This window comes from Aquarana catesbeiana, linkage group LG06, assembly GCF_042186555.1.
Source record: "Aquarana catesbeiana isolate 2022-GZ linkage group LG06, ASM4218655v1, whole genome shotgun sequence".
NCBI lineage: Eukaryota > Metazoa > Chordata > Amphibia > Anura > Ranidae > Aquarana > Aquarana catesbeiana.
Window position 1 is genome coordinate 266109994 of NC_133329.1, and position 26614 is coordinate 266136607.

A 26614-nucleotide genomic window follows, 5' to 3' on the forward strand; every position below is an offset into this window, starting at 1 on the left:
CCTTGTTGCTTTGCACTATGGGTGTAAGAGGTTCAAGCACCCCAGGAACCAGAGACACTAGGGGATCTCGTTCAGGTTCTGAGGGCCCCCTGTCGGCAGCATCCTCCCCCCCCCTAAAGATGGGCCAGGGACGGCTAGCCAGGGAGAGCCATCGGGGTCAGGGGCTACACCTGCTTCTGGCACTTCAGCCCCTGTATATATTACACAAGAGGTTTTTTCCTCAACCATTAATGGTCTAGAGGAAAGATTAATGGCCGTGATTACGTCTTCACTCAGTGGAAGAAAACGCACTAGGCTTTCCTCTGTTCCCCAAGACCCTCAGACAGAGGAGCTCTGGGATAAAGGAGATGAATCCCTTTCAGAGGATCGGGATGGGACGGATGATTCCTCTTCGGAGGATTCAGGTGGAGAGGGACCCTCTGCGACTTCCCAAGAGGAGAAAGTCTTAGTGCAGATCCTCACTGGATTGGTCCGCTCCACATTTAAGTTGCCCATAGCTGAAACTGCTAAAGAATCCTCTTCTGCTTTGGGGTCACTGAAACCTTTCCAAGCAGCACATGCTTTTCCTGTTCATACTTTACTTGAAAAGCTCATTTATTCTGAGTGGGATCACCCAGACAAACGTTTTTTTCCGCCGAGAAAGTTTTCAACACTTTATCCGATGGAAGAAAAGTTTATCAAAATGTGGGGAATACCGGCTATTGATGCCACCATTTCCTCCGTAAATAATAGCCTGACTTGTCCTGTAGACAATGCTCAGATGCTCAGGGATCCTGTAGATAAAAGGATGGAATCCCTATTGAAGGATGTTTTCTCCTTAGCAGGATCAGTGGCCCAACCTGCAGTAGCAGCGATTGGAGTCTGTCAATACTTAAGAGACCATGTTAAGCAGGTCATCAAAGTATTACCTGAACAGCAGGCTCAGGGGTTTGCTAACCTTCCAGCGGCCTTATGCTTTGTGGTTGACGCCATTAGAGATTCTATCGTGCAAACCTCCCGTCTTTCACTGGGGTTGGTGCATATACGTAGAATCCTATGGTTGAAAAATTGGTCAGCCGAAGCACCATGTAAGAAGCTACTGGCTGCGTTTCCATTTCGTGGTGCAAGGTTGTTTGGAGAGGACTTGGATAACTATATCAAGAGAATCTCTTGTGGGAAAAGCACTCTCTTACCTGTCAAGAAGAAGAGTAAGTGTCCCTCTTTCAAACGGACTCTTTCCCCAGCACCGGGGGCTTCAGCCTCCAGGCAGTCTCGACGGCCGCCTCCATCGGGGTCCAGAGACAAGAGTCAACCCCAGGGACAAAAGAAGTTCTGGGAAAAGAAGCCTACTAGGCAAAACACTAAGACCTCTGCATGAGGGGGCGCCCCCGCTCACTCGAGTGGGGGGAAAACTGCGACAGTTCTCAGAGCTCTGGCAGGAGGACTTCCAGGACAGATGGGTAATCTCCACGGTAACCTTAGGGTACAAGCTGGAGTTTCAGGAATTCCCCTCTCCTCGGTTCCTCAGATCAAGTGTTCCCGGAGACCCAGAGAAAAAGCAGTCGCTCCTTCTAGCGTTAGAGCGACTTTTGTCGCAGGAGGTCATTATGATAGTTCCCGCAAAGGACCAGGGATTGGGCTTCTATTCCAACCTTTTTACGGTCCAAAAGCCAAATGGGGATGTCAGACCCATTCTGGACTTAAGGGATCTGAACCGATTCCTAAGGATTCAATCCTTCCGCATGGAATCAATTCGAACAGTAGTTCCCACCCTGCAGGGAGGAGAATTTCTGGCATCAATAGACATCAGAGATGCATATCTGCATGTGCCCATTTTTCCTGCTCATCAGAAGTTTCTGCGCTTCGAGGTAGGAGGGCGCCATTTCCAGTTTGTGGCTCTGCCTTTCGGGATAGCCACTGCACCTCGAGTGTTCACAAAGATCTTGGCTCCTCCTCTGGCCAGATTAAGGGCTCAGGGTATAGCTGTCATAGCATACCTAGACGACCTGCTCTTGATAGACCGGTCGGTAGCCTCTTTGAATGGAAACTTGAGGACCACAGTCAGGTATCTAGAACACCTGGGTTGGATCCTCAACTTAGAAAAGTCTTTCCTAAAACCAGTAAGAAGACTGGAGTATTTAGGTCTGATTATAGATACAAGCCAGGAGAAAATATTTCTACCCCAGGCAAAGATCACTGCTTTGAGAGAGCTGATTCTGACAGTAAGGACCAAGAAGGGTCCCTCAGTCCGCCTTTGTATGAGGCTACTAGGGAAGATGGTGTCTTCATTCGAAGCAGTTCCCTATGCTCAGTTTCACTCAAGAATGCTGCAACACAGTATTCTGTCGACCTGGAACAAGAAAGTTCAGGCATTAGACTTTCCGATGCCCCTGTCGCATGCGGTGCGTCAGAGCCTCAATTGGTGGCTCATACCCGAAAACCTGCAGAAGGGGAAATCCTTTCTACCGGTTACCTGGACGGTGGTAACAACAGATGCCAGTCTGTCAGGTTGGGGAGCAGTTCTGGAACATGCTGCGGTCCAAGGGGTATGGTCCAAGACAGAGAGGACCTTACCCATCAACATTCTGGAGATCCGGGCGATACATCTAGCTCTAAAGGCCTAGACTATCAGGCTACAGGGTTGTCCGGTCAGGATCCAGTCCGACAATGCCACAGCAGTGGCTTATGTCAAGCATCAGGGAGGCACCCAGAGCCGAGCTGCTCAAAAAGAGGTGAACCAGATCTTAGTCTGGGAAGAGATGCATGTGCCATGCATATCGGCAGTTTTCATCCCGGAAATAGAGAATTGGCAGGCGGACTATCTAAGTCGCCAGCAGTTATTTCCAGGGGAATGGTCTCTGCATCCCGACGTCTTTTGGGCCATATGCCAAAGATGGGGGGTTCCAGATGTAGATCTCTTTGCATCCCGATTCAACAAAAAGATAGACAGATTTGTGGCAAGGACAAAAGATCCTCTTGCATGCGGGACGGATGCGTTGGTGATTCCGTGGCATCGGTTCTCACTGATTTACGCATTCCCGCCTATTCTGCTACTACCACGACTCCTTCGCAGGATCAGGCAGGAAAGGAAGTCGGTACTTCTGGTGGCCCCCGCTTGGCCCAGAAGGACTTGGTATGCAGAAATAGTAAGGATGACAGTAGGTTCCCCGTGGACCCTACCGGTACGCCCAGACCTGTTATCTCAAGGTCCAGTGTGCCATCCTGCCTTACAAACGCTAAATTTGACGGTTTGGCTATTGAGACCCACGTTCTGAAGAGTCGTGGGCTGTCAGGTCCTGTCATATCTACCTTGATTAATGCAAGGAAGCCAGCTTCCAGAATGATTTATCATAGAGTCTGGAAAGCTTATATAACCTGGTGTGAATCCAGAGGTTGACATCCCAGGAAATATGTCATAGGTAGAAATCTTGATTTTCTACAATTAGGATTAGAGATGAAGCTGGCCTTGAGTACCATCAAGGGCCAGGTCTCTGCTTTATCAGTATTATTTCAGCGGCCACTTGCTTCGCATTCTTTGGTCCGAAACTTTATGCAGGGGGTGATGCGTCTTAATCCTCCGGTTAAAGCGCCCCTAAACCCCTGGGACTTGAACTTGGTCCTGGCTGTGTTACAGAAACAGCCTTTTGAACCAATAAGTCAGATTCCTTTGGTCTTGTTGACAAGGAAATTAATTTTTCTGGTGGCCATCTCTTCTGCTAGAAGAGTATCAGAATTAGCAGCTCTTTCCTGTAAGGAGCCTTATTTGATTATACACAAGGATAGAGTGGTACTACACCCTCATCCTAGTTTTTTACCGAAGGTGGTTTCTGATTTTCACTTAAACCAAGACATTGTTCTACCTTCCTTTTTTCCAGATCCCTGTTCTCCGGAAGAGAGATCTCTACATTCGTTGGATGTAGTAAGAGCAGTTAAGGCCTATCTAGGGGCAACTGCTCAGATCCGCAAGACGGATGTTTTGTTTGTGCTGCCAGAGGGTCCCAATAGAGGACAGGCAGCGTCAAAAGCTACCATTTCTAAATGGATTCGACAGTTGATCATTCAAGCTTACGGTTTGAAATGGAAGATTCCTCCGTTTCAGATCAGGGCACATTCCACAAGGGCTATTGGTGCTTCTTGGGCAGTGCATCACCAGGCCTCTATGGCTCAAATCTGCAAGGCCGCAACCTGGTCTTCAGTTCATACATTCACCAGATTCTATCAGGTGGATGTGAGAAGGCAGGAGGATATCGCCTTTGGGCGTAGTGTGCTGCAGGCAGCGGTACAGGGTCCTCAGGTCTGATTGCACCCTACTTGGTCGTGGTTCCCCCCCCTCAGGTAGCATTGCTCTGGGACATCCCATCAGTAATTACTGAGGCTCTGTGCCCCGTGATGTTCGAGAAAGAAAATAGGATTTTTTAAAACAGCTTACCTGTAAAATCCATTTCTTTCGAAGGACATCACGGGACACAGAGGTCCCGCCCCTCTTTTTATACACTATATTGCTTGGCTACAAAACTGAGGTATCCCTGCAAGGGGGAGGGATTATATAGGGGGTTGAACTTCCTGATAGGGTGTGCCAGTGTCCAATCACCAGTGATACCTATATAACCCATCAGTAATTACTGAGGCTCTGCGTCCCGTGATGTCCTTCGAAAGAAAAGGATTTTACAGGTAAGCTGTTTTTAAAAATCCTATTTTTCCATCCATCCCAGACTAGAAGTATAGCTGTAGGATACATTTTGAGTTCATATTGCCGCTTCAGTTTTCAGTGACACAATTTAAATCCATTATTTTGACAATTTCCTACACAGCCTCATCAATATATTGGAGCACAATTTTACTTTGTTCTTGCTTAATGGCTGTGGTTTAATCTTATGTGCATTTCTGATTACAGAACAGGAATGCCTTACATCTGTACAGTGTAAATGGAAAGTACCTAGGCTCTGAGAGTCTGAAGGAGCAGATACTGGACATGTGTGTGACTGTGGAGAACATTGTGACTGGCAGTCGCCAGGGACTTCTTTCAATACGTGATCTATACAGGTATTCTGATTTTCCATGCAAAGATATTTCAGTCAGAAAATAAAAGTTGTGATAATTTACAAGTGCTTGTGGGAATAATATTTAACTGGAATAGAGATAAGGGTTCTTTTTTGTGACAATGGTGAATAATAGACATGTGCACAGCCAAAAAACTTGTTCATTTTCGTTTTCGTTTCATTGGTTTATTATTTTTTTTCGTTTTTCGGGTCATTCGTTATGATCGCGATTCGTAAATTCGTTCATTCGTAAATTCGTAAATGCATTCGTTCGTACATTCGTAAATTCGAACATTCGTTCATTCGTAAATTCGAACATTCGTTCATTCGTAAATTCGAACATTCGTTCATTCGTACATTCTTACATTTGTACATTCGTAAATTCTTACATTCGTAAAATCGTACATTTGTAAATTAGAAAATTCGGAAATTTGTAAATTCGAAGTTTGAAAACCCAAAAACCCGAAAATTCAAAAATCTGAAATAGTAACTAACTATTAAATTATAGGTATTGTAATTTCCTTTCAAATTTGACTGTCAGTGAACGTAACAAATACGAATTTATCCAAAGTTACAAATTATCCAAAATGAATGCTGCATCTAAACAAATAGAACGGAACAAATTAATAATAAATAATAATAATAAAACGTTGTTGTTATTATTATTATTGTTATTTATTATTATTAATTCATTACGTTCCATTCCATTTTTTCGGATCATTCATAACTTCGGAAAAATTTGTATGTGTTACGTTCACTAACAGCCAAATTTGAAAGGAAATTACAATACCTATAATTTCAAAGTTACTAGTAATTACTAATAGTTAAGTTATTATTAGTTAACTATTATTTCAGATTTCCGAATTTTCGAATTTACAAATTCACTAATTTACTAATGTACAAATGCCCGAATTTCCGAATGTTCAATTTTATCGAATTTACGAATATTCGGAAAAAATTCGTTAAACGGGTTTACGTTAATTCGGATATTCCCAAATTAACGAATTTGTCGAAATTCGTTAAAAAACTAATTCGGAACGAAACGAATTGCAAATGCCTAGTGAATAATATTGCACATGTGTGTAAAGGAAATCTATAGTATAGAATGTACTCTCAGAGGACCCATATGTTTTTTTTTTTTTTTTTATCAACAATTAAGTGATCTGGTTATATAAACAAAAGACTTCTGAGAAGAACCTGAACAGATCAGATCCTCTACACAGTTGGAAAATATTTGTCCTCAATGCACGAGACCCATTCCTACTATATCACTAGATCAGCCCTTTTCAACTTGGGTGCCATTTGAGTCCTTCAGGGGTGGCAAAACGCCTAAAAATTTCCCCAATTTGCCCAAAAATTGTCAAGCTGGTGGGTGGATCAAGCCTGCCCTTTTTTGTTACAGAAAGCATGGGTTTTATTGTGCAGCATTACAACCATGAGCACATGCAGGCCAGCTGCCTGCGTCCTAACAACTGATGACATAAGGAGCACGTAGGGCATGTGCACAGCATTCCTGTTTTCCCCTCCCCTGCCCTTCTCCCATCAGCTCTGGTATCATGTTGGGTGATTGTAAATGCTGAAGGTTTTTTACCTTCATGCATTCTATGCATGAAGGTAAAAAACCTGTGTGCAGCAGCCTCCCCTAATACTTACCTAAGCTCCCCCTTGATCCAGTGATGTCCATGAGAGCCTTATCTCTCCATGGACTCTCACTCCTGATTGGTTTTTGGCAGCAGCGGGAGCCATTGGCTGTCAATCACTGCCAGTGAGCCAATCAGGAGACAGAGGGGGCAAGTCCGAGTCACGGCTCCGTGTGTGAAAGAAGAAGAAAATATTACAGCGCACACATGCAAAAAAGACATTTACCTCCAGAAAGGCTAGTTTAAAACACCTAAACATTTTCAAACAAACATTATCAAAAAATATGGGGATTTGGTCACACCATATTGCTATATGGTGCTAAGCCCACTTACTGCGACAAAGTACCCCATGATTAGTGGGCTTAGCACCATATAGCAATATAGTGTGACCAAATCCCCATATTTTTTGATAATGTTTTTTTGAAAATGTTTAGGTGTTTTAAACTAGCCTTGCTGGAGGTAAATGTCTTTTTTGCATGTGTGCACTGTAATATTTTCTTCTACTGTATGGTCTTATGGCTGCACCATTTTAATGCATCTTTTAGGGTGTGCCCCCCAAATATCTTGTTTGTCCATGTGTGAAAGGACACACAGCCACAGGTCGGGAGGACGTCTGCTTGCATGCCCCCACAGCAAGCTGCTTGCTGTGGGGGCACCCGGCAGGAGGGAGGGACCAGGAGCGCCGGCGTGGGACCCTAAAAAAGGAGGATCCGGGCTGCTGTGTGCAAAACCATTGCATAGAGCTGGTAAGTATGACATGTTTTTTTAGAAAGAAAAAATAATAAGACTTTTTAATATCCCTTTAACTGCGTGAGTTACTTAAGTTGACTTTATTTTGTTCAAAGCTTGAGTCTCAGTGTCGCACCTCTCACCATGCGAGTTCCTATCCACTGTGTTTCTGTGACAAAGGAGAATAGCCACATCCTGGTCGGACTGGAGGATGGTAAACTCATCATTGTTGGTGTTGGTAAACCAGCAGAGGTATGTATATTTGTATGCAAACTCGGCTAAGAACAAAATGTACTGGGGTTTTTTGGGGTTTTTTTGAGTCATAATCCAAAGACATGTCTGAACCAAATGGAGTCTATTCAGAAACTGTGATCTAAGACAATGCACAAATACCTTCCAGTGCACAAAACCCATTAAGGTCAGCAGTGTCCAATGAGGCATTTTTACTGCGGAAGTTAAGATTCTTAATGCTGAACTCCAAGTGCGTGTGTGTTTTATTTCTTTTTATTTTGCATAGGTTCAGTGTAAGACCTCATGCACCATGGACATTTTTACAGCTGCTGTTTTTGGCTGCAGGCATTTTTTTCTACAGCCAATAAACTCCTCAGCATGTTATCCTATGTATCCATGCACTCATAGGCTGTTATCAGCAGTTTTTGGCAGGGGCGTTTTCTGGCTGGAAAAAAACCCCAGAACTGGTGGGTTTTGAGAGGAGTTTTTCCGCTGTAAAAACGTTCTAACTCTGATAAAAGCTGAAAAACGCGGCTATTCGGCATTTTACAGTGCCTTGAAAAAGTATTCACACCCCTTGAAATTTTCTGCATTTTGTCATGTTACAACCAAAAACGTAAATAGTCTTTTAATGGGATTTTATGTGATGCACCAATACAAGGTGGCACATAATTGTGAAGTGGAAGTAAAATGATAAATGGTATTCAATTTATTTTTACAAATATCTGAAAAGTGTGGCATGCATTTGTATTCAGCCCCCGTTACTGTGATACCCCTAACTAAAATTTAGTGGAACCAATTGCCTTCAGAAGTCACCTAATTATTAAATAGAGTCCTCTGGTGTGTAATTTAATCTCAGTGTAAATACAGCTGTTCTGTGAAGCCCTCAGAGGTTTGTTAGGGAACCTTAGTGAACAAACAGCACCATGAAGGCCAAGGGACACACCAGACAGGTCAGGGATAAAGTTGTGGAGAAGTTTAAAGCAGGGTTAGGTTATAAAAAAAAATATCCCAAGCTTTAAACACCTACCAAGACATGGCCATCCACCTAAACTGACAGGCCGGGCAAGGAGAGCATGATTCTGAGAAGCAGCGAAGAGGCCCATGGTAACTCTGGAGGAACTGCAGAGATCCACAGCTCAGGTGGGAGAATCTGTCCACAGGACAACTATTAGTCATGCACTACACAAATCTGGCCTTAATAGAAGAGTGGCAAGAAGAAAGTCATTGTTGAAAGAAAGCCATAAAATTCCCATTTGCAGTTTGCGAGAAGCCATGTGGGGGACACAGAAAACATGTGGAAGAAGGTGAGACCATAATTGAACTTTTTGGCCTAAAAGCAAAACGCTATGTATGGCGGAAAACTAACACTGCACATGACCTTGAACACACCATCCCCACTGTGAAACATGTTGTGCGGATGCTTTTCTTCAACATGGACAGGGAAGCTGGTCAGAGTTAATGGAGCCATCTTAGAGGAAAACCTCTTAGTGTCTGCAAAAGACCTGAGACTGGAATGGAGGTTCACCTTCCAGCAGGACAACAACCCTAAACATACAACCAGAGCTACAATGGAATGGTTTAGAATTTAGATCAAGGCATGTTCATGTGTTAGAATGGCCCAGTCAAAGTCCAGATCTTAACCGAATTGAGAATCTGCAGGAAGACTTGAAAATTGCTGTTCACAGACGCTTTCCATCCAATCTGACAGAGGTTGAGCTATTTTGCAAAGAAGAATGGGCAAAAATGTCACTCTCTAGATTAGAGGTCGACCGATATGGGTTTTTCTCTGGCCGATGCCGATATTTAGAAATCGCGGTGGCCGATGGCCGATATATGATGCCGATTTTTTTGGGACGATATATTAGGCCGATTTTTTTTTTTTTTCTTTTTTTCCCCTTCATCTCATAAAATCTAACAGTTAGACCCCTTTCACACTGGGGCATTTTTTTAGGCGCTTTTGGGCTAAAAATAGCACCTGTAAAGTGCCTGTAAAACGTCTCCCCTGCAGTGTCAGTGTGATATCCCGAGTGCTGTCACACTGAGGCAATGCGCTGGCAGGATGTTAAAAAAAAAAAGTCCTGCAAACGGCATCTTTGGAGCGGTGTATACCCCTCCTCCACCACTCCTGCCCATTAAAATGAATGCGCACCGCTGCCGAAGCACCTGCAAAGCGTTTCAGCAGCAGCACTTCAGGAGTGCATTTAACCCCTTCCTCGGCCACTAGCTGGGTTATAAGCCCCCCGCTAGCAGCTGAATAGTGCCGCTAAAATCACGGTAAAGCGCCGCTAAAACTAACAGCGTTTTACCGTCAACGCATGCCCGCTCCAGTGTGAAAGCAGCCTTAAGTAATAAGTGATACAGAAAATGTTTTACATTTAAACATTTATTGAACAAAACAAACCTCCAATCAGTTCACTTGTATGTATAATTCAGATTTAAAAAAAATAACTATATCTTAAATATTAAATACACAAAAACAGGTAATCAAAACTTTTGGACGAAAAAAAATGGGCTAATTTTACTGCTTATTTTTTTTTAATTAGTGTATTTTTTTTTTAAAAATTGCGTTTGAAAGACCGCTGCGCAAATACCGTGTGATATAAAATATTGCAACAACCGCTATTTTATTCCCTAGGGTGTCTGCTAAAAAAAATATATATATAATGTTTGGGGGTTCTAAGTGATTTTCTAGCAGAAAATACAGGATTTTTACTTGCAATCAATAAGTGTCAGAAAAGATTTAGTCTTTAAATGGTTAAACTGAGAAATTCTACACACGGAGTTAAAAGAACCCGAAGAGATACAATGTATCTTCTTATCAGACTTGGCAGGCTGCCCAGGGAGGAGAGAAGAAAACTTCAGACAACTTGCAATTGACTTCTATTACAGAAGTCATTTGCAAGTCCCACTGAAGTTATAATCGGCTATCGGCCGATGCCGATTAAGTAAAAAAAGCCAAATATCGGCCGATATATCGGTCGACCTCTACTCTAGATGTGCAAAGCTGGTAGGAGATACCCAAAAAGACTTGCAGCTGTAATTGCAGTGAAAGGTGTTTCTACAAAGTATTGACTCATTATCATTTTCGTTCCACTTCACAATTATGTGCCACTTTGTGTTGGTCTGTCACATAAAATTCCAATAAAATACATTTACGTTTTTAGGTTGTAACATGACAAAATGTGGACATTTTCAATGGGTATGAATACTTTTTCAAGGCACTGTTTCATCATTTTTGAGCCATAAGCTTTTGTGGGAGTATAGTTTTGCCAGAAAAACGCTACAGCTAAAAAAACACTGAAAAACGCATTCTACAGCTAATGCTACTGGCGTTTTTATAACATTCAGTGTACTAGAGTGATCCTTACTGTCTTCTGTGTGCCCTGCTGCATAGTTACCACAGGGGGTTGGCCACAGGGCCCATTCAGAGGACAGCTTGCATTTTTCTCAATTAATGCAGAGCATTCTCTGATTGGATGAAGTGGAGTGACATGACAGTGGCATCCCAATCTCCACCTTGTCCAATTAAAGAACATTTTGTATTTATTGAGAAAAATATAAGGTGTTCTCTGAATGGCGCCTGTATTAAGTGAGTGACATCCTGAGGTTATTATGCAGCAAGGTAGCTGCTCAGCACTGGACCCGAAAAATAGCAAGGATCACTGTAGTAGCAGTGGTTACTTCAGTGATTCTCTGCTTTCACAGGTATGCCATATGTATACTTACATTGGCCCAGGCTGGAAAAAGTTAACTATGCATGAAACTCCATACCTGGATTTCAGCTTTAACTGAAAAAGGGTGAATTTTAACTTTATTCAATTATGTGAAAATGGGAATTTATGAAGTTTTGTCCTGAATGTATTGTGCTTGGCACTAAAAGATGAAATAAAAAATATGTATTTTTCACGTTATTCATGTAAATGAATAAAACCAAAAGTGAATTTATCAAAAACAGAATATCCCAAAAGATCCTTCAAAATTTAGGAGATGCAAAAGTTCTTCACTTAATTTCGAAAAGCAGGACACACATTCATTCGAATCATCTGGAATACGGAGCATAAAATGCAAATACCAACTGCTTAGCAGATCCGTTGGATCTCAAATGATAGAGATCAGAAGCGCTTGTGCATTAGGCCCCTTTCACACGATCGGACCGTTCAGGTCCGCCTGTCAGTTTTGACAGCGGACCTGAACGGGCGCTCCGTGTTAGTCTATGGAGCGTCGGATGTCAGCGGAGACATGTCCGCTGACATCCGACCCCGTCCAATCCGCTAAAAGCAGACGGATGGCCCTACGTCCAGGTCCGTCGCTGGGGGATCGGATCGGGTGGGATTGGATGAAAACAGACATGCTGTCCGTTTTCATCCGATCCCTCCATAGGCGGCAACGGCGCCTGACAAGCCCCTCCCCGCTCAGTGAGCAGAGAGGGACCTGTCATCCGCCGGCTCAGCGGAGATCAACGGACAGATCTCCCGCTGAGCCGGCGGAATGAGGCGGACTCCGTAGAAACGGAATCCGCCTCGTGTGAACGGGGTCTTAGCCTGCCGGCAGGTGAACTCACAGTGATTGAAAGCAGAGAGGAATCCACCTGTTTATCTAGGAATCAACAAGGACAAAACTTCACTCACCGGGACAATCTCATAAAAGCCAGGATCTGGGTATTCTCATGTAAGGAGGAATACAAGAGGGCTTCATGGTGCAGTATGTTCCAGCAAAGGTATTTATTTAAAAAACAAATCATACAAAGTCCATAAATTCAAACCCTAAGGTGGAGCATGAGCCTGTGACATCACCACGCTGAACAGCTGACTGTTAGATACTGCGGCTGATTCAAACTTGCTTTTCTTACCTGCTTGAATTTATGGACTTTGTATGATTTGTTTTTTAAGCATAAATACCTTTGCTGGAACATAATGCACCATGAAGCGTTCTTGTATTCCTCCTTACATGAGAATACCCAGATCATGGCTTTTATGAGAGTGTCCCGTAGAGTGAAGTTTTGTCCTTGTTGATTCCTAGATAAACAGGTGGATTCCTCTCTGCTTTCAATCACTGTGAGTTCACCTGTCGGCAGGCTAATGCACAAGTGCTTCTGATCTCTATCGTTTGAGATCCAACGGATCTGGTAAGCAGTTTGTATTTGCATTTTATGCTCCGTATTCCAGATGATTTGAATGAATATGTGTCCTGCTTTTCGAGATTAAGTGAAGAACTTTTGCATCTCCTAAATTTTGAAGGATCATTTTGGGATATTCTGTTTTTGATAAATTCACTTTTGGTTTTATTCATTTATTTTTTATATCACATGGACTATTTGTTTTTTGATACACCACTCAATTTTTCATATTATCATGTTTTAGAGAATTTGTTCACAGCAATATTTATTGTTATTTGTAGCAGTTTCTTTGCGCATCTTTTTCTGTTTTAATATTGGTTTTATGTTTGGTATTTGACCCTATAGAGGTGCAGCATTTAATCACGCCTTATTTAGTTATATCACTTGTGCACATATTTTTTGTATATATTGATTGGTTAGCGCAAATATCCCCTTCTTTTTTTTTTTTTTCATGTTTTTAGCCTGGTAAATATAAAGCATTGTATACACATTTGCACATTTAGCAGCCTAGTCTTAACCGCTGTGCAATTCACATGCAGTCCTGTGCAGATTTCAGCCCATTTATTTTGAATGGGCTGAAATCGCACCACACCAAAAGTAGTGCATGCACTACTTTTTTAAACGCATGGCAACAGCATTACATGGTTCTTTTGTACGGTGCGATCCGGTGTGGGCAAACAGACTGTGTTTGTAACTTGTGTTGGCAGGCCCGGACTGGCACAAATAATAGGCCCGGCATTTTAGATTGAACAGCCCATACCAGACTCAGACTGACAACTCATGGGGCCCCGGGGCAATAGGAGATCACGGGGCCCCTGTGTCCCTGCCCACACTCAAGCCACAGCTACACAAACCTCACCTACACATTGCAGCTAAGCTGCATAGACCGGACATTTAGAGTGGACATAGCCTGATGGAAGTTTCCATTAGGCTTTTTTCCATAGAAGCTGTTGCGCGGTAATGCAACGCTGTTCGCAAATAAAATGTATGTTCTTTTTTCCCCACAAATAGAGCTTTCTTTTGGTGGTATTTGATCACCTCTGCATTTTTTATTTTTTCGGGCTATAAACAAAAAATAAAATAATATTTTTTACTTTCTGCTATAAAGCATATGTAAAAAATCTAAAATATGTATTCTACTACATGTTTTTGGTAAAAAAAATCCCAATAAGTGTATATTGATCGGTTTGCGTAAAAGTTATAGTGTCTACAAACTATGGGATATATACTGAAATTTTTATTTATTTTTACTAGTAATGATGGTGATCAGCGACTGTGATATTGCGGCAGACATTTTGATACTAGCTGACACTTTGTGGGAACCAGTGACACTAATACAGTGATCAGTGCTAAAAATATGCACTGTCACTGTACTAATGACATTGGCTGGGAAGAGGTTAAACATGGGCAATCAAAGGGTTAAATGTGTGCCTAGCTAGTGTTTTGTGTGTACTGTGATTGGTGCTTTTACTAAGGGAAGTCATGTATTTTATTCCGTGCTTTGCAGGTAAAGAAAATCTATTACTTCCCCGCTGACAGGACAGAGCCCTGCCTTATTACACAGGCAGGGCTTTGTCCTGTGTAAATCCATGACGATCGGCGGGTGCACCTGCACCCAGTGATCAACATCTGTTGTGTTTACTCACAGCACGGCTGGGTTGCTGGCGGTGTGCACTCTCTACCCGGAAGTGTCAGATCACATACTAGGTACATGATCTTGAGCCACCTTGCTGCCGTATATCTATATCTAGGAGGGAGAGAGAGAGATGGGAAAGTAGGAGAGAGATGGAGGAAGGGGGAAAGAGGGGGGTGAGAGGGGGGGTGCGAGAGAGGGGGTAGTGGGAGAGAGGAAGGGAGAAGAAGAGGGGGTAGTGAGAGGGGAGGGTAGGGAGAGGGGGGGATTGAGAGAAAGAGGGTGGGTTGATCAGTGTGTCAGCTATGTCCCACCGTTATACTGTATGAAGTACAGTACATCACCACCCACATACACAGGTCTCCTCTCAGAGTGGTCCCTCCCCTGTCCGTGTAGAAGGCAGGCTGTCACACTCTGGTCCCTCTCCCTCCATCACAGCCAGTAACACTTACCCAGTCCAGGAAGCGTCCTTCTCCTCCCCGGCCTCTCTCGGTCCCTCTCTCTCCTCTCAGGACCAGGAGCCCATTGACACCATCCCGTGGCTGAATCCATCCTGCCCCGTCCACCCAGGAGCCTCTCATAGGTTCCCCTACTGGCCCTGGCCCTCGGGCTGTCAGCCAGACAGCCTGAATGGTCAGTCCGCCCCTGGGGGCGGGCCTTGCAGCTGTCACTAACAACCACGGCTGGGGCAGAATGGCTCTCGCTCGGCATTGCCTCGCCCCCTAGGAGTTGGAAGAAGATGACAAAAGGGAGAGGAATGGAGACATGATTTCAACATCGGATCAAATTTAAAACATGCGACCCGGTGGCCAACCAGGCAGATGCCCAGCATGGCCTATGGCCAGTCCGGGCCTGAGTGTTGGTAACTTTGAACTGACCCCCACAGCAAATCACAAGGGCATTATGATTGAAATGCTCTCCCGCACTGCATTCTAGTGTGAACGGGCCCTAAATGTGTGAGTTTATTAGTTTAAATATATTTATATAAAATTGTTAACTAAAAAAACACTTGCCCAAAGCCATCAAATTTTCCTTCAAAAATACATAACATATGATGTTCATTTTTGTTGCTTACCATGCATTGTCACCATACACACGTGAACAAGCACTGAGTATTTGTAAAAATAAACGTGGCTATCTGTCTTGCAACTGGTTCCTGTATTATCATGTGTATAAACCTCTAGAAACATATATAAACTTAATAGTTCAAGTGGTGAGATTTGGCATTATTTAGCAACACTTGTATGTTATGTAACATAATATGTTTTATATTATAGCAAATTTGCTTTCTTTTTTAGGCAAAGTCAGGTCAAATATCCCGAAAGCTTTTTGGTTCTAGCAGACGACTTAGCCAGATTTCTTCTGGAGAGACGGAATATAACACACAAGATTCTTAACTTCACTCTGATAGTAATCATAGAAAATGACTATGAATAAAGGCACTTAATGACAAGCCTCTTCGCAATGCCTTATGGAGGTCTCACAACGTGAATTTCAAGGGTACATGCTTCTATTTAAAATGAAATGAAGTCCTCCAGCTGCATTGATGTTTCCTGTACTGTACACAGTGCTGGCTTGTATAAACCACCGATTTCAGAGGCTCTACAGTCAAGCGTATTATTTTCTACATTAAATTGCTGCTTAACTCTTTTGCTGCCAGAAATTTACGCAAGTCTCGCAGCGGAACAGTAACCCATTGAATGAATCGCAGATAACATCTAATCATATCTTCCTTTTGTTCATTGCACTACATCTTTCTATGTTCTGTAATATTTCTCATCATTTTATTGTAGAGGGTTTCCAAACACTACAGGGAAGTGGGGCTACATTCCTTCTTCAGCAGAAACGCAACAAAGCACTCACAAATTTAATTTATAGTTTTTATTATAAGCAGTTCTATAAGAATCTGCAGATGCAGTTAAAGGTTTATTTATGTGTAACTGGATTGTAACATAATCAATCAAGTGTTTTATATTTTTTTTTTCAAATGCACGTTTCATTTGACTTTTTTTTTGATAAATGTTTATGTAAGATACCACAGCATTGTATATCATTATCTGTGTTTTCGACAGCCTTGCTTTACAGTGATGCTGATATTCATTTCTTTCATGGCAATTCGCTCTTCTTGTCCATATGGAGAAATGTATCATAAAGAAAATCAGTCTTCTGAATTGAAGTAGTAGGTGGCCAATAGCTTAACCCTCTACTTTAAAATTAAACCCCAGGTAGATCATAAATATCACCAATTAGTGCATTAAATTTATTTTTAATGGCATTTAGTGTAAGTACCTTTATGAAAGTGCAGCAGCACTCAAGTTCGTATTGGGAGGGGGCAGCACTAAGGCCCTGTTCACACCTATGTGAATTAGATGCGCGTTTCCCCGCATCTAATTCGCATAGCAGGAGCCGGTTCACATATCTCCGGGGCGGCTGCGGAGCGCAGTGCACAAAAATGCTGTGCGTCTTTGGCTCCGTTTCAGGGCCGAATTGAGGCATAGAATCGGCCCTGATTCGTCCCTGAAACAGGGAACAGGGACGCACAGTGCTCCTGTGCGATCCACAGCGTGTTCTAGTGTGAACCCGGCCTAAAGGAGAAAAGAATAGAAGAATAATCTCATCAGCATGTTGGTGCATCTTTCACTGACCAGCAGGCTAGAGGTAATCCATTCATGAGAACTTGTGCAACTGCTGCAGTTGTGGTCAAGGACCTGGCTGTATTAGCAGTGGTGTCTAGTTCACAAATCTGGTCATCAGTATTTAAAGAATTAAAATAATTTGGTAGGTAAAAAGGTCCACCTGCAAGTATTTCCAAAGGGGGTTAAGTTTGCATCTAATCAAGCTTAACCTCAGTTCACAACTGTTTTAGGATTTCTGTCATTAATAGCCTGTATAAGTAATATAATTTTTTTAACTTGCTGTTCCAGTAATAGGCTGTATATGGATGACTGGTGGTGTTTGCCTCTTCATTAGTAATTCAGTTTCTCTTTCCATGTTACTCCCTGCATCTGGCTGCCTAACAAGCATTTACCCCTTTAGAGCAGGTCTTTCTGATCCAAGTATATCTTGGGCCCCATGCACACAGGGTGTTTGCCCAGCTCTCCTAAACATCTTACTTCCTAGCAGCAGCATTTTGACAGAAAAAAAAAAAAAACGCTTGATATGTGTAAACACGTCTAGATGCATTTAGGCATTGGGCGTTCATTCATTTAATTGGCCAGAACAATGATTTCCATTTCCATTGTTTTTAGTACGTTTTCAAACAATGGTACCAATGCAGTACAGTAGAATGTTACAATACTAAAGATTATTATTTAACCTGTGAGGAGGTAAAATACAAAATCCCCAAAAGTATGGCACAGAGGCCAGAATAATAATTTATTCTGGCCACTGAAATGAATTAAAGCGGAACTTCACCCAAAAAGGGGAGTGCCACTTATTTACATCCCCCCCCCCCATACTCTGCCACATTTGGCACTTTTTAGGGGGAAAGGGGAGAGCGGGTACCTGGTTTTGACAGGTACCTGCTCCCACTTCCTGTCAGATCGCCGCACCAATCCAAGTGGAATTCCCCCCTTCCCTGCAGCCTTCTGGGACACATCACATGTGTCAGAAGACTCCGGGACCATTCACAAAGCACAGCACGACTCGTGCATGCACAATGAGAAACTGGCTGTGAAGCCGCAAGGCTTCACTGCTGGTTTCCCTTAGTCAAGATGCCGGCGCCTGGACCCGAAGTCGATTAAAGAATCAGTTCGGATGAGGACAATGCTGGATCCTTGGACAGCCAAGTGTCCTTTTAGTAAAAGTCAGCAGCTACAGTATTTGTAGCTGCTGACTTTGAATTTTTTGAGGGGAGACTGGCACTCCTCTTTAACAAGCAAGCCCTTGATGTGCCTAGCATTAACACGCATTTAGACATGTTTACATGTATAAAAAACATTTTTCTGCCAAATTGCTGCTGCTCCTGGACACGCTGGCAGTGGGATTTTTTTTTGCCTCTAAACTCCTATGTGTGCATGGACACATAGACTTATATGGAGGGGTGTTTAGAGGCAGACAAAAAAATGCCAGAGGTCCCTAAATCAGCATTTATAGTGCTCAGCGTGCATGAGGCCTTAAACTTTGGCTAGATGTGTGTTGTCAGCTTTCTAAAACAATGGGGGTTATTTAATAGAGCAGGAAGCAATATTTGGTGATCTGTAGGAGCCTATTGCAATCTAGTTTGCTGTAGTCAGGCCTGTAATGCATATATTGTACTTTTATTGCTTGTTCTGTGTTACTTCCATTTCTATATTACCCCTATCTTTTTTTAAATAAGGCCATTATGAATTTTCACAGGAGCATTGCGGAAACTTTAAGATCTATAGACGTTAAAGGGCTTTTAATTACCTTCCTTTGTACTGTCATAGCGTAATTTAATCATAAATACATTCTGCTAGTAATAGGAGGATAGGTTTAATTCTTTACAAAAAATAAAATAATCAACACTAGTTGTTTTTCCTCTCACAAAAATGCTTTTCTATATTGATTTATATATAAAGATGTGTTTGCCAAATGTAACACATCTTTAAACTGTGATTTAATCAATACTGTAGTATTCTATTTACTTGAAGTAGTTGTATACAAAATGCATTCAGTTGGAGATGATCCAGCAGTCTGGCATGCTTTGCCATTGTAGCACTCTGATTGTGCATTTTACTAATCTATTTATAATGTGATTACTGTGTGCTGTTACATTTCCTGACATTATGTATTTTCCTTGTTTATGTCAGTCTGCTCTGCATGGTTTCATTTCTCTTCCACATTTTCCAGTGAGTATATCAGCGTAGCTGTCATTCCAGTGTCGCACACTTTTTGAATGAGCCCTTTACATACCATATTTCTTGTACATGCAGACTGATTGCTATTTACCTATTTATAAGAGGTTAATAAGCTTGTGTGTTTTGGTTCATGCAACAATATGGCAAATATATTTTTTCCAGGCAGACTTTTTCTTTTATCATATTTGTCATATTAAATATTTTTTTTTATTTTATTTTGCTAGTGGGTACAAAATCACACATGGGTCCAGAAGCTTTAAATTTTAGATTTCTTTTCAGACATGATAACAAAGCCATTCATTATTTTTCATTGTCCAGATTTCTTTACCATTTGCTCAAACACTGTTGGGAATAGGAGATATGTGGCTTATAATTTGTTGTATTTAAGATCCTATACACCGCCTGTATATAGATCATTTTAACTTTAATTATTGTATATCTTTATTTTATCCTGAAAAATTCTATCTAATTTAAACTTTGTCTATTTCTATTTATATACATTCTTTACAGAAATGAAGAGAGGATCTCTATTCTGTTTGAAAGCACAAATCTGTAAAGTTTATACATAGTTTTCTTTTTTTTCTAAAAATGCATACAAAACTTTAAATTTCTTGGTTATTGATATGTCTACAGTTTTAAAACAGATTTCTTACTATCTAGCATTGGCTTTATATGTACATATGTTTAATGATTCTTTGCTGCTGCAGAGGTATGCCTTCCTTTTGTATTTGGTACAAGATTAGAACGATTTTCGAATTATTTTACTTTCACTTAATTCTAAAGCTACATTTGTCACACTACACCAAATATTTAGTTATATATGTGTAAACTGCAGGAGTTTTGTACAATTTCAAATGACTTTACCAATAAACTGATTCTTTATAGTATGTGTACGCTACATCATGTTGTCCTTATATACATTGACCTGGGACCCTTCTCATTACTTGTACAGTTAACTGACATGTATGCATTATTGAACCCCATTTTCTGCAAGCAATGTTGTTTTGTGTATTAATTAAGAATCATGTGATTATGTTGTTTTCTATACACCTAATGGGATCAAAATGTAAGGTCTTCCAGTATTAAAGGGGTAAGGGGTATTTATTTAAAGCTGACCCATCATGCAACACTGAACTACTTAAAGTACACCTGTCACAAGAGCATCCTGTAGGCTGACCTTTCTGAAAATGTTAGATGCCTGGCTGTAACGCCGACCTTCTTGGTTGAATAATTTAAGTCACTGACCTGTAATAAGCAGACAGAGACTTTTTTCAACTTTCCTCATCTTCTTATTTTTTCTCAGTGATTAAAAGTGCTGAAGCCAAGAGGGTTAGCAATGCAGGCAGACAACTGACATTTCCAGATAAAGGTCAAGCAATGGCAGCCACAGTATTTATTTTGTGACATGTTTGCTTTAAATGTATGCCGTCAGCACTTACTGGTGGTACCTTTAGAATGTCAATATGATTCCTCTATTTTCAGCAAAGAGTGCTGCAGCTTTCTCAATTTTCTGACAATTTCAGGGGACACCTATCAGTAAGTGATAATTGTATGCATTTAAGTGATATGTTCAGCCTAAGATATGTGAAGTTATGACAGGATCACTTTAAGCCAGAGTAAGATTTGAATCACAATAAACAATTATAATAAATTTCTTATATGAAGTATCTGCTATAAATCTAGCCAGGCTATTGCTTTATGAGAAGCCATGGCGAAAGCACTATTACACTAAACTGCAGCTGGTAATTTTAAACCAATGAAGAGTCTAGAGGTTATAAAAAGTAGATGATAGGTCTGCTTTAACTACTTATTTTTCTTAAACTACTAAGTACTTATCTTGATGTAGGCTTCATATTTATATCATATATGTTATCGATTTATAAAACGATCGCTGTGGCCTTTCTTTTTTTAAGCAAATCTGGGAGCACAATGGATTTCTAAACTCTCTCAGCAGATTTAAGTTAAGATTTTACTGAGTGCAATATAATTATATTTGTGTTTTTGTTACAATCATGATTTTTTGAAAGAGCAATATTATTCAGTGATTCATCATATTGTTGCTTCTTGTGTTTTTTTTATTCTGGTACAATATAATAGCGCCTCTATATTTTGTAAACCACAAAATTCAGCAAGATGCTATGCCTTATTGTTTTATTACAAAGTGACTCCCAAATTGGAGGTGCTTTCACTTACATAATGGGAGCAGATTAACATAAAGGATCAAGATCAGATTAAAGGGGTTGTACAGGTGAAAAAAGAAATATCTTAGTAGGTTTAGGACTTGCATAATAATTTGAGCTTTGTGGTTTCTTAAGGATTGATTTACCGAAACTGAAGAGTGCAAAAGCTGGTGCAGCTCTGTATAGAAACCAATTGGCTTCCAGTTTTTTTTTTGTCAAAGTTTAATTGAACAAGTTGAAGTTAGTTTATTGGCTACCATGCGGAGCTGCACAAGATTTTGCATGCTCCAGTTTTAGTAAATCAACCCCTTAGTGTCTATTTTCTTTTCTTATAGGCTTCTTTTCTTGCACTCTGCTATGTGACTCTTCTGGAATATAGCGATGATAGGGCTATAGCTACACAGGTCATTTGATCTTATTGCTAATGAGAGATTTAACAATTCGCCTGTAGTCACCTCACAAGGATAGAGCTACAACAGAGATTTTTAGTAGCTCAGCCCCACTACTAAAATTGCTAGTACTTAAAGAGGAGCTCCAGTCATTTTTGGGTTTATTAAAAGTCAGCAGCTTACAAAAACTGTAGCTGCAGACTTTTAATAAACAGACACTCACCTGTCCCAAGATCCAGCAATATGCTCACCCGATGATGCCGCGGCCAATGCGGGTAAAGAAACCTGGCAGTGTAGCTTCAAGCCGGGTCCGCACTGCGCATGTGCGATGCACCGCTGCGCTTTCCTACTGGCCTGGCGGCGGGGGTAAGAGGAGAGAGCCAAGCTGTGACGTTATTTTCCATGGCCTGGACTCCTGGAAGTTGGGACAGGATACCTGTCAAAGACATTTGGCACCGGAGGGGGAGAGGAGACAAATGAGCAGAAGTTCAACTTTGGGGTGGAACTCCGCTTTAACTATTACTAAAAAAGTTGAGGTTTTTATATGAAGCTGTGTATTTAAAGCGGAGCTAAAATCCACAGTACTTGCCATCCTTCTACAGTCTGACATCCCTTGCAGGCGCCAGCATCTTCTACCCAGCTTCTCCTGGGTGCCGGACTGCAGCCTTCTCTTTGACTGAAGCGGGATTAAGTCACTTCCGCGCATTTGTAGGGGTGCAGTCATGCTGGGACACAGGCGCTGTGCACTTGCACAGCTCAGTGTACATTCCAAAGAAGACTGCAAGCAGGCAGTTTGGTTTCCTTTATTGTACAAGAGATGTTGCATATCTCTCCTGCAACAAAGAGACTGCCTGCTTGCAGTTTTTAAAAGCAGGACTTTAGTTTATAAAGGTAATATTTAATACCATGTTTCTCATGTGTGCTTAAATTGCTTCAATCAAATCCTAATAGTTGCCGTGAAGCGTGCACCTTGTATAATATTTAAAATTTGAAGATAAACTTCCATTTTAAGATGAGGAGCATATGGCAGTGAACGATTTTATGTATTATAAGAAGGGGAATTCTAATTGATGTGAATATGCTATGATGGTAACTTTTGCTTGCGCAAATGTTTATCATATACTCTTATGCCGTGTACACACGACCTGTTTTGCCCTCGGAATAAACTCCGAAGGTTTCTCTGACGGAACTCAGACGGAATTCCATTCAAGCGGTCTTGCCTACACACTGTCAACCCAAAGTCCGACCGTCCAGAATGCAGTGACGTACAACACTTACGATGGGACTAGAAAAAGGAAGTTCAATAGCCAGTAGCCAATAGCTTCCGTCTCGTACTTGCTTCAGAGCATGCGTTGTTTTTGGTCCATCGGAACAGCATACAGACGATCGGTTTTGCCGATAGGAATTGGTTCCGTCGGAAATATTTAGAACATGTTCCATTTCTAGGTCCGTCAGAATTTTCGAAAAAGGAAGTCCGATGAGGCCTACACACGATCGGAATAGACAATGAAAAGGTTCTGTCTGTCTGACTTTTTCTGTTGGACATTCCGCTCGTGTGTACGCGCTTTAGAATGACCTAAGATTGTGGCAGGCTTAGGGGAAAGTCAAGGGGAGTTGAATAAGCAGCAGAGACAAACCTATTGCTCCTATCAAACAGAACAGTTCTTAGTTTTTAATCCCCCCTTTAAATTGTTATTTGAGATTCTCTAGCAGAGAGCACCACAATGCTCAATAAACAGTTTGTGTTTAACCACTTCAGCGCCAGAAGGTTTTACCCCCTTCCTGACTAGGCCATTTTCTGCAATACGGCACTGTGTTACTTTGACTGAAAATTGCATGGTCATGCGATGCTGTACCCAAATAAAATTGATGCCCTTTTTTTCCCACAAATAGAGCTTTCTTTTGGTGGTACTTGATCACCTCTGCGGTTTTTATTTTTTGCGCTATGAACAAAAAAAGACAGACAATTTTGAAAAAAAAAAAAACAATATTGTTTACTTTCTGCTATAACACAGGACAAGACAAGACAAACATAGGTTGGACTTGATGGATTGGTCTTTTTTCAACCTCACCTACTATGTACCTATGTAACATCCAATAAAAAAATCAAATTTCTTCATCAATTTAGGCCAATATGTATTCTGCTACATGTTTTTGGTAAAAAAAAAAAATAAAAAATCCCAATAAAAGTATATGGATTGGTTTGCGCAAAAGTTATAGCGTCTACAAACTATGGGATAGATTTATGGACTTTTTATTTTTTTTAATTGTTTTTACTATTAACCGGTTCCCGACCGGCACTGCCGCACAATGCACCACTACGCGAAACCCCGTATATATACGGGGTTCCTTTAAAAGCCGCCAGAGGATGCGTGCACAAGCGCCAGCATGGGCATTTGTGTGTGTAAACACACAAATCCCTGTGCTGTCAGAGGTGAGGAGACATGTCGTTTGTTCCTAGTAAGTAAGAACAGCGAAATGTCTCCTCTCCTACTCAGTCCTATACAGTTAGAACACACCTAGGGAACACACTAGTGTTAACCCCTTCCCTACCAGTGTCATTTATACAGTAATTTACAACATTGATCGCTGTATAAATGTCAGTGGTCCCAAAAGTGTCCGATATGTCCACCGCAATGTCACAATACCGCTAAAAAGTGCAGATCACCGCCTAGTAAACTAGTTACTAGTAAAAAAAATAATAAAAATGCCATAAATCCCATAAATCTTTCCCATAGTATGTAGACGATATAACTTTTGCACAAACCAATAAATATACACTTATTGCGATTTTTTTTTTTTTTTTTTTTTTTTACCAAAAATATGTAGAAGAACATATATTGGCCTAAACTGATGAAGAAATTTGTTTTTTAAAAACATTTTTGGGGATATTTATTATAGCAAAAAGTAAAAAATATTGTTTTTATTTTTTCAAAATGGTTGCGTATAGCGCAAAAAATAAAACACGCAGAGGTGATCAAATAGCACCAAAAGAAAGCTCTATTTGTGGGGAAAAAAGAACGCAAATTTAGCATGGGTACAGCATTGCATGCCCGTGCAATTACTGGTTAAAGCGATGCAGTGCCAAATTGTAAAAAGTGCTCTGGTCAGGAAGGGGGTAAAACCTTCCGGTGGCTGAAGTGGTTAATGGCGGCGATCAGTGACTTTTAGCGGGATTGCGACGGACAAATCTGAAACTAAGTGACATTTTTGGGGACCAGTGACACCAATACAGTAGTCAGTACTAAAAAAAAAAATGCACTCGCTGTATAAATTACACTGGCAGGGAAGGGGCTAACATCAGGGGTAATCAAAGGGTTAAGTGTGCTCCTAGGGAGTGATTTCTAACTGGGGGGAAAAGGATGCACTAGGGTAAATCTGAGATCCGTTTTGCTGGTTAGCAGAAACACAAGATCTCCATTTTCCTCTCTGACAGAACGGCGGTCTGCCTTGTCTTTCATAGGCAGACCGCTGTTCTGCCTCTCCTCGGAAAACAATTGGTGGGTCCCGGCCGCCAGACCCACTGATTGGCTCCCAGTGTGTCCAACCACAGCGGGAGCAGGGCTTAGGCAGCGCGCGCCAGATCTTGTGCACAAAATCACTTACAGGTATGTGATTTTGCGCAGCCGGCCCACCTTGCTGCAGCATATATGCAGTGGGTGGTCCAGAAGCGGTTAATATAATATAATAAGGCTTACCTATAGGTAGTGGAAATATCTCCTAACATGCTTGACTGGCACGCGGCTCCGGCTTGTCACACAGCCGGAGTCCGCGGACCCGGATGGAAGAAATGCGAAGATGGATGCAGCCTTTAGCGGTGACAACGAGGGCTTCATTTGCAAGTAAGTTTCACATAATGTGCTAGTATTCGTTGCATACTAGCACATTTATGCCTTTACTTTGAAGGTCAGGAAACAGAAAAAAAAAAAAGAGGCAGTGTTTACTTCCTCTTTAACTTAAGATACCTGCTCATTTTCTTTCTGATTTTATCATTTGTTATATGACATTTGACCTGAACAACCCCTGAAAATGTGGTCGGTTTTCTTGGACATTCCCCTATATTTCTGGTTGGCAAGTCCTTTTTACGTTACATCTTTTTGAATGAATAATATCTTTAATAGTTTGTACTGGAATTCCCCGGTGTCTTTCGTGCAACATACTTTATTTTTAGGTTGAAGTGTACAGCCTTTCTTCTAAAGACTTACCTTTTGTGACATGACATTTTAATAATTATTTTACTCCTTTAAGTGGCAAAGAATGTCCCAGCCATTTGCACGGCAATGAACCAAAGACATCTCTGCCATTGAAAGGACTCTGTATATCTGCTCTATTTTGTGTACAGGGTGATTGTGGATTTTAAAATGTTTTGCACTTTTCTAGAAACTTCAGATTTGTAAACTGTAATAAGTTAGTATTTTGTACAGAATACATTTGAATTCATTGTTGTATATAGTGTAACGTTTGGCAGCAGAGAATAAAATGGAATGTCTTACATTTCTGTGTCCTTTATTTTTTTTTCATAATAAATAGAAGCCTTTTCTCATGTCCTTTCTGCCCATGCCATCCCAATGCGCTCACCTCTATTTTACCTCATTCATGGAAGCTTTGAATTTTCACCCTTCTGTTTGACATTTAAAAAAAACGCATTCTGCCTCCATCACTTCCTGTATGTAGATCATGTGACCATCCAGGAAGCTTCATATCTCATCATTCACTGCCTTGTGCATCACAGATTAGGGCGTGCTTACCTTACTTTTCTGAACCACTTGCCGACCGCAATAAATATATATACGTTGCAGCTTTTAAGTGGTTTATTGGGGTTATGATTAAAGCATGTTTTTTTCTTCAGCCGGCG

At 41.3% G+C, this 26614-nt stretch overlaps 1 protein-coding gene across 5 annotated transcripts in view; it reads left to right on the forward strand.

Moving 5' to 3' along the window:
• NBEAL1 (neurobeachin like 1) overlaps positions 1-26253 on the forward strand; it is a 371002-nt gene extending 344749 nt beyond the window's left edge. For 4 of the 5 annotated variants that reach the window (XM_073633306.1, XM_073633307.1, XM_073633308.1 and 1 more), the window contains 3 exons: positions 4874-5022; positions 7504-7639; positions 15669-26253. In XM_073633306.1, the coding sequence (XP_073489407.1) occupies positions 4874-5022; positions 7504-7639; positions 15669-15767 (384 nt within the window). In that variant the 3' untranslated portion in view covers positions 15768-26253. The remainder of the gene's footprint in view (positions 1-4873; positions 5023-7503; positions 7640-15668) is intronic. The other variant, XR_012244983.1, reaches the window with a different exon arrangement.
• Positions 26254-26614: the final 361 nt, after the last annotated feature.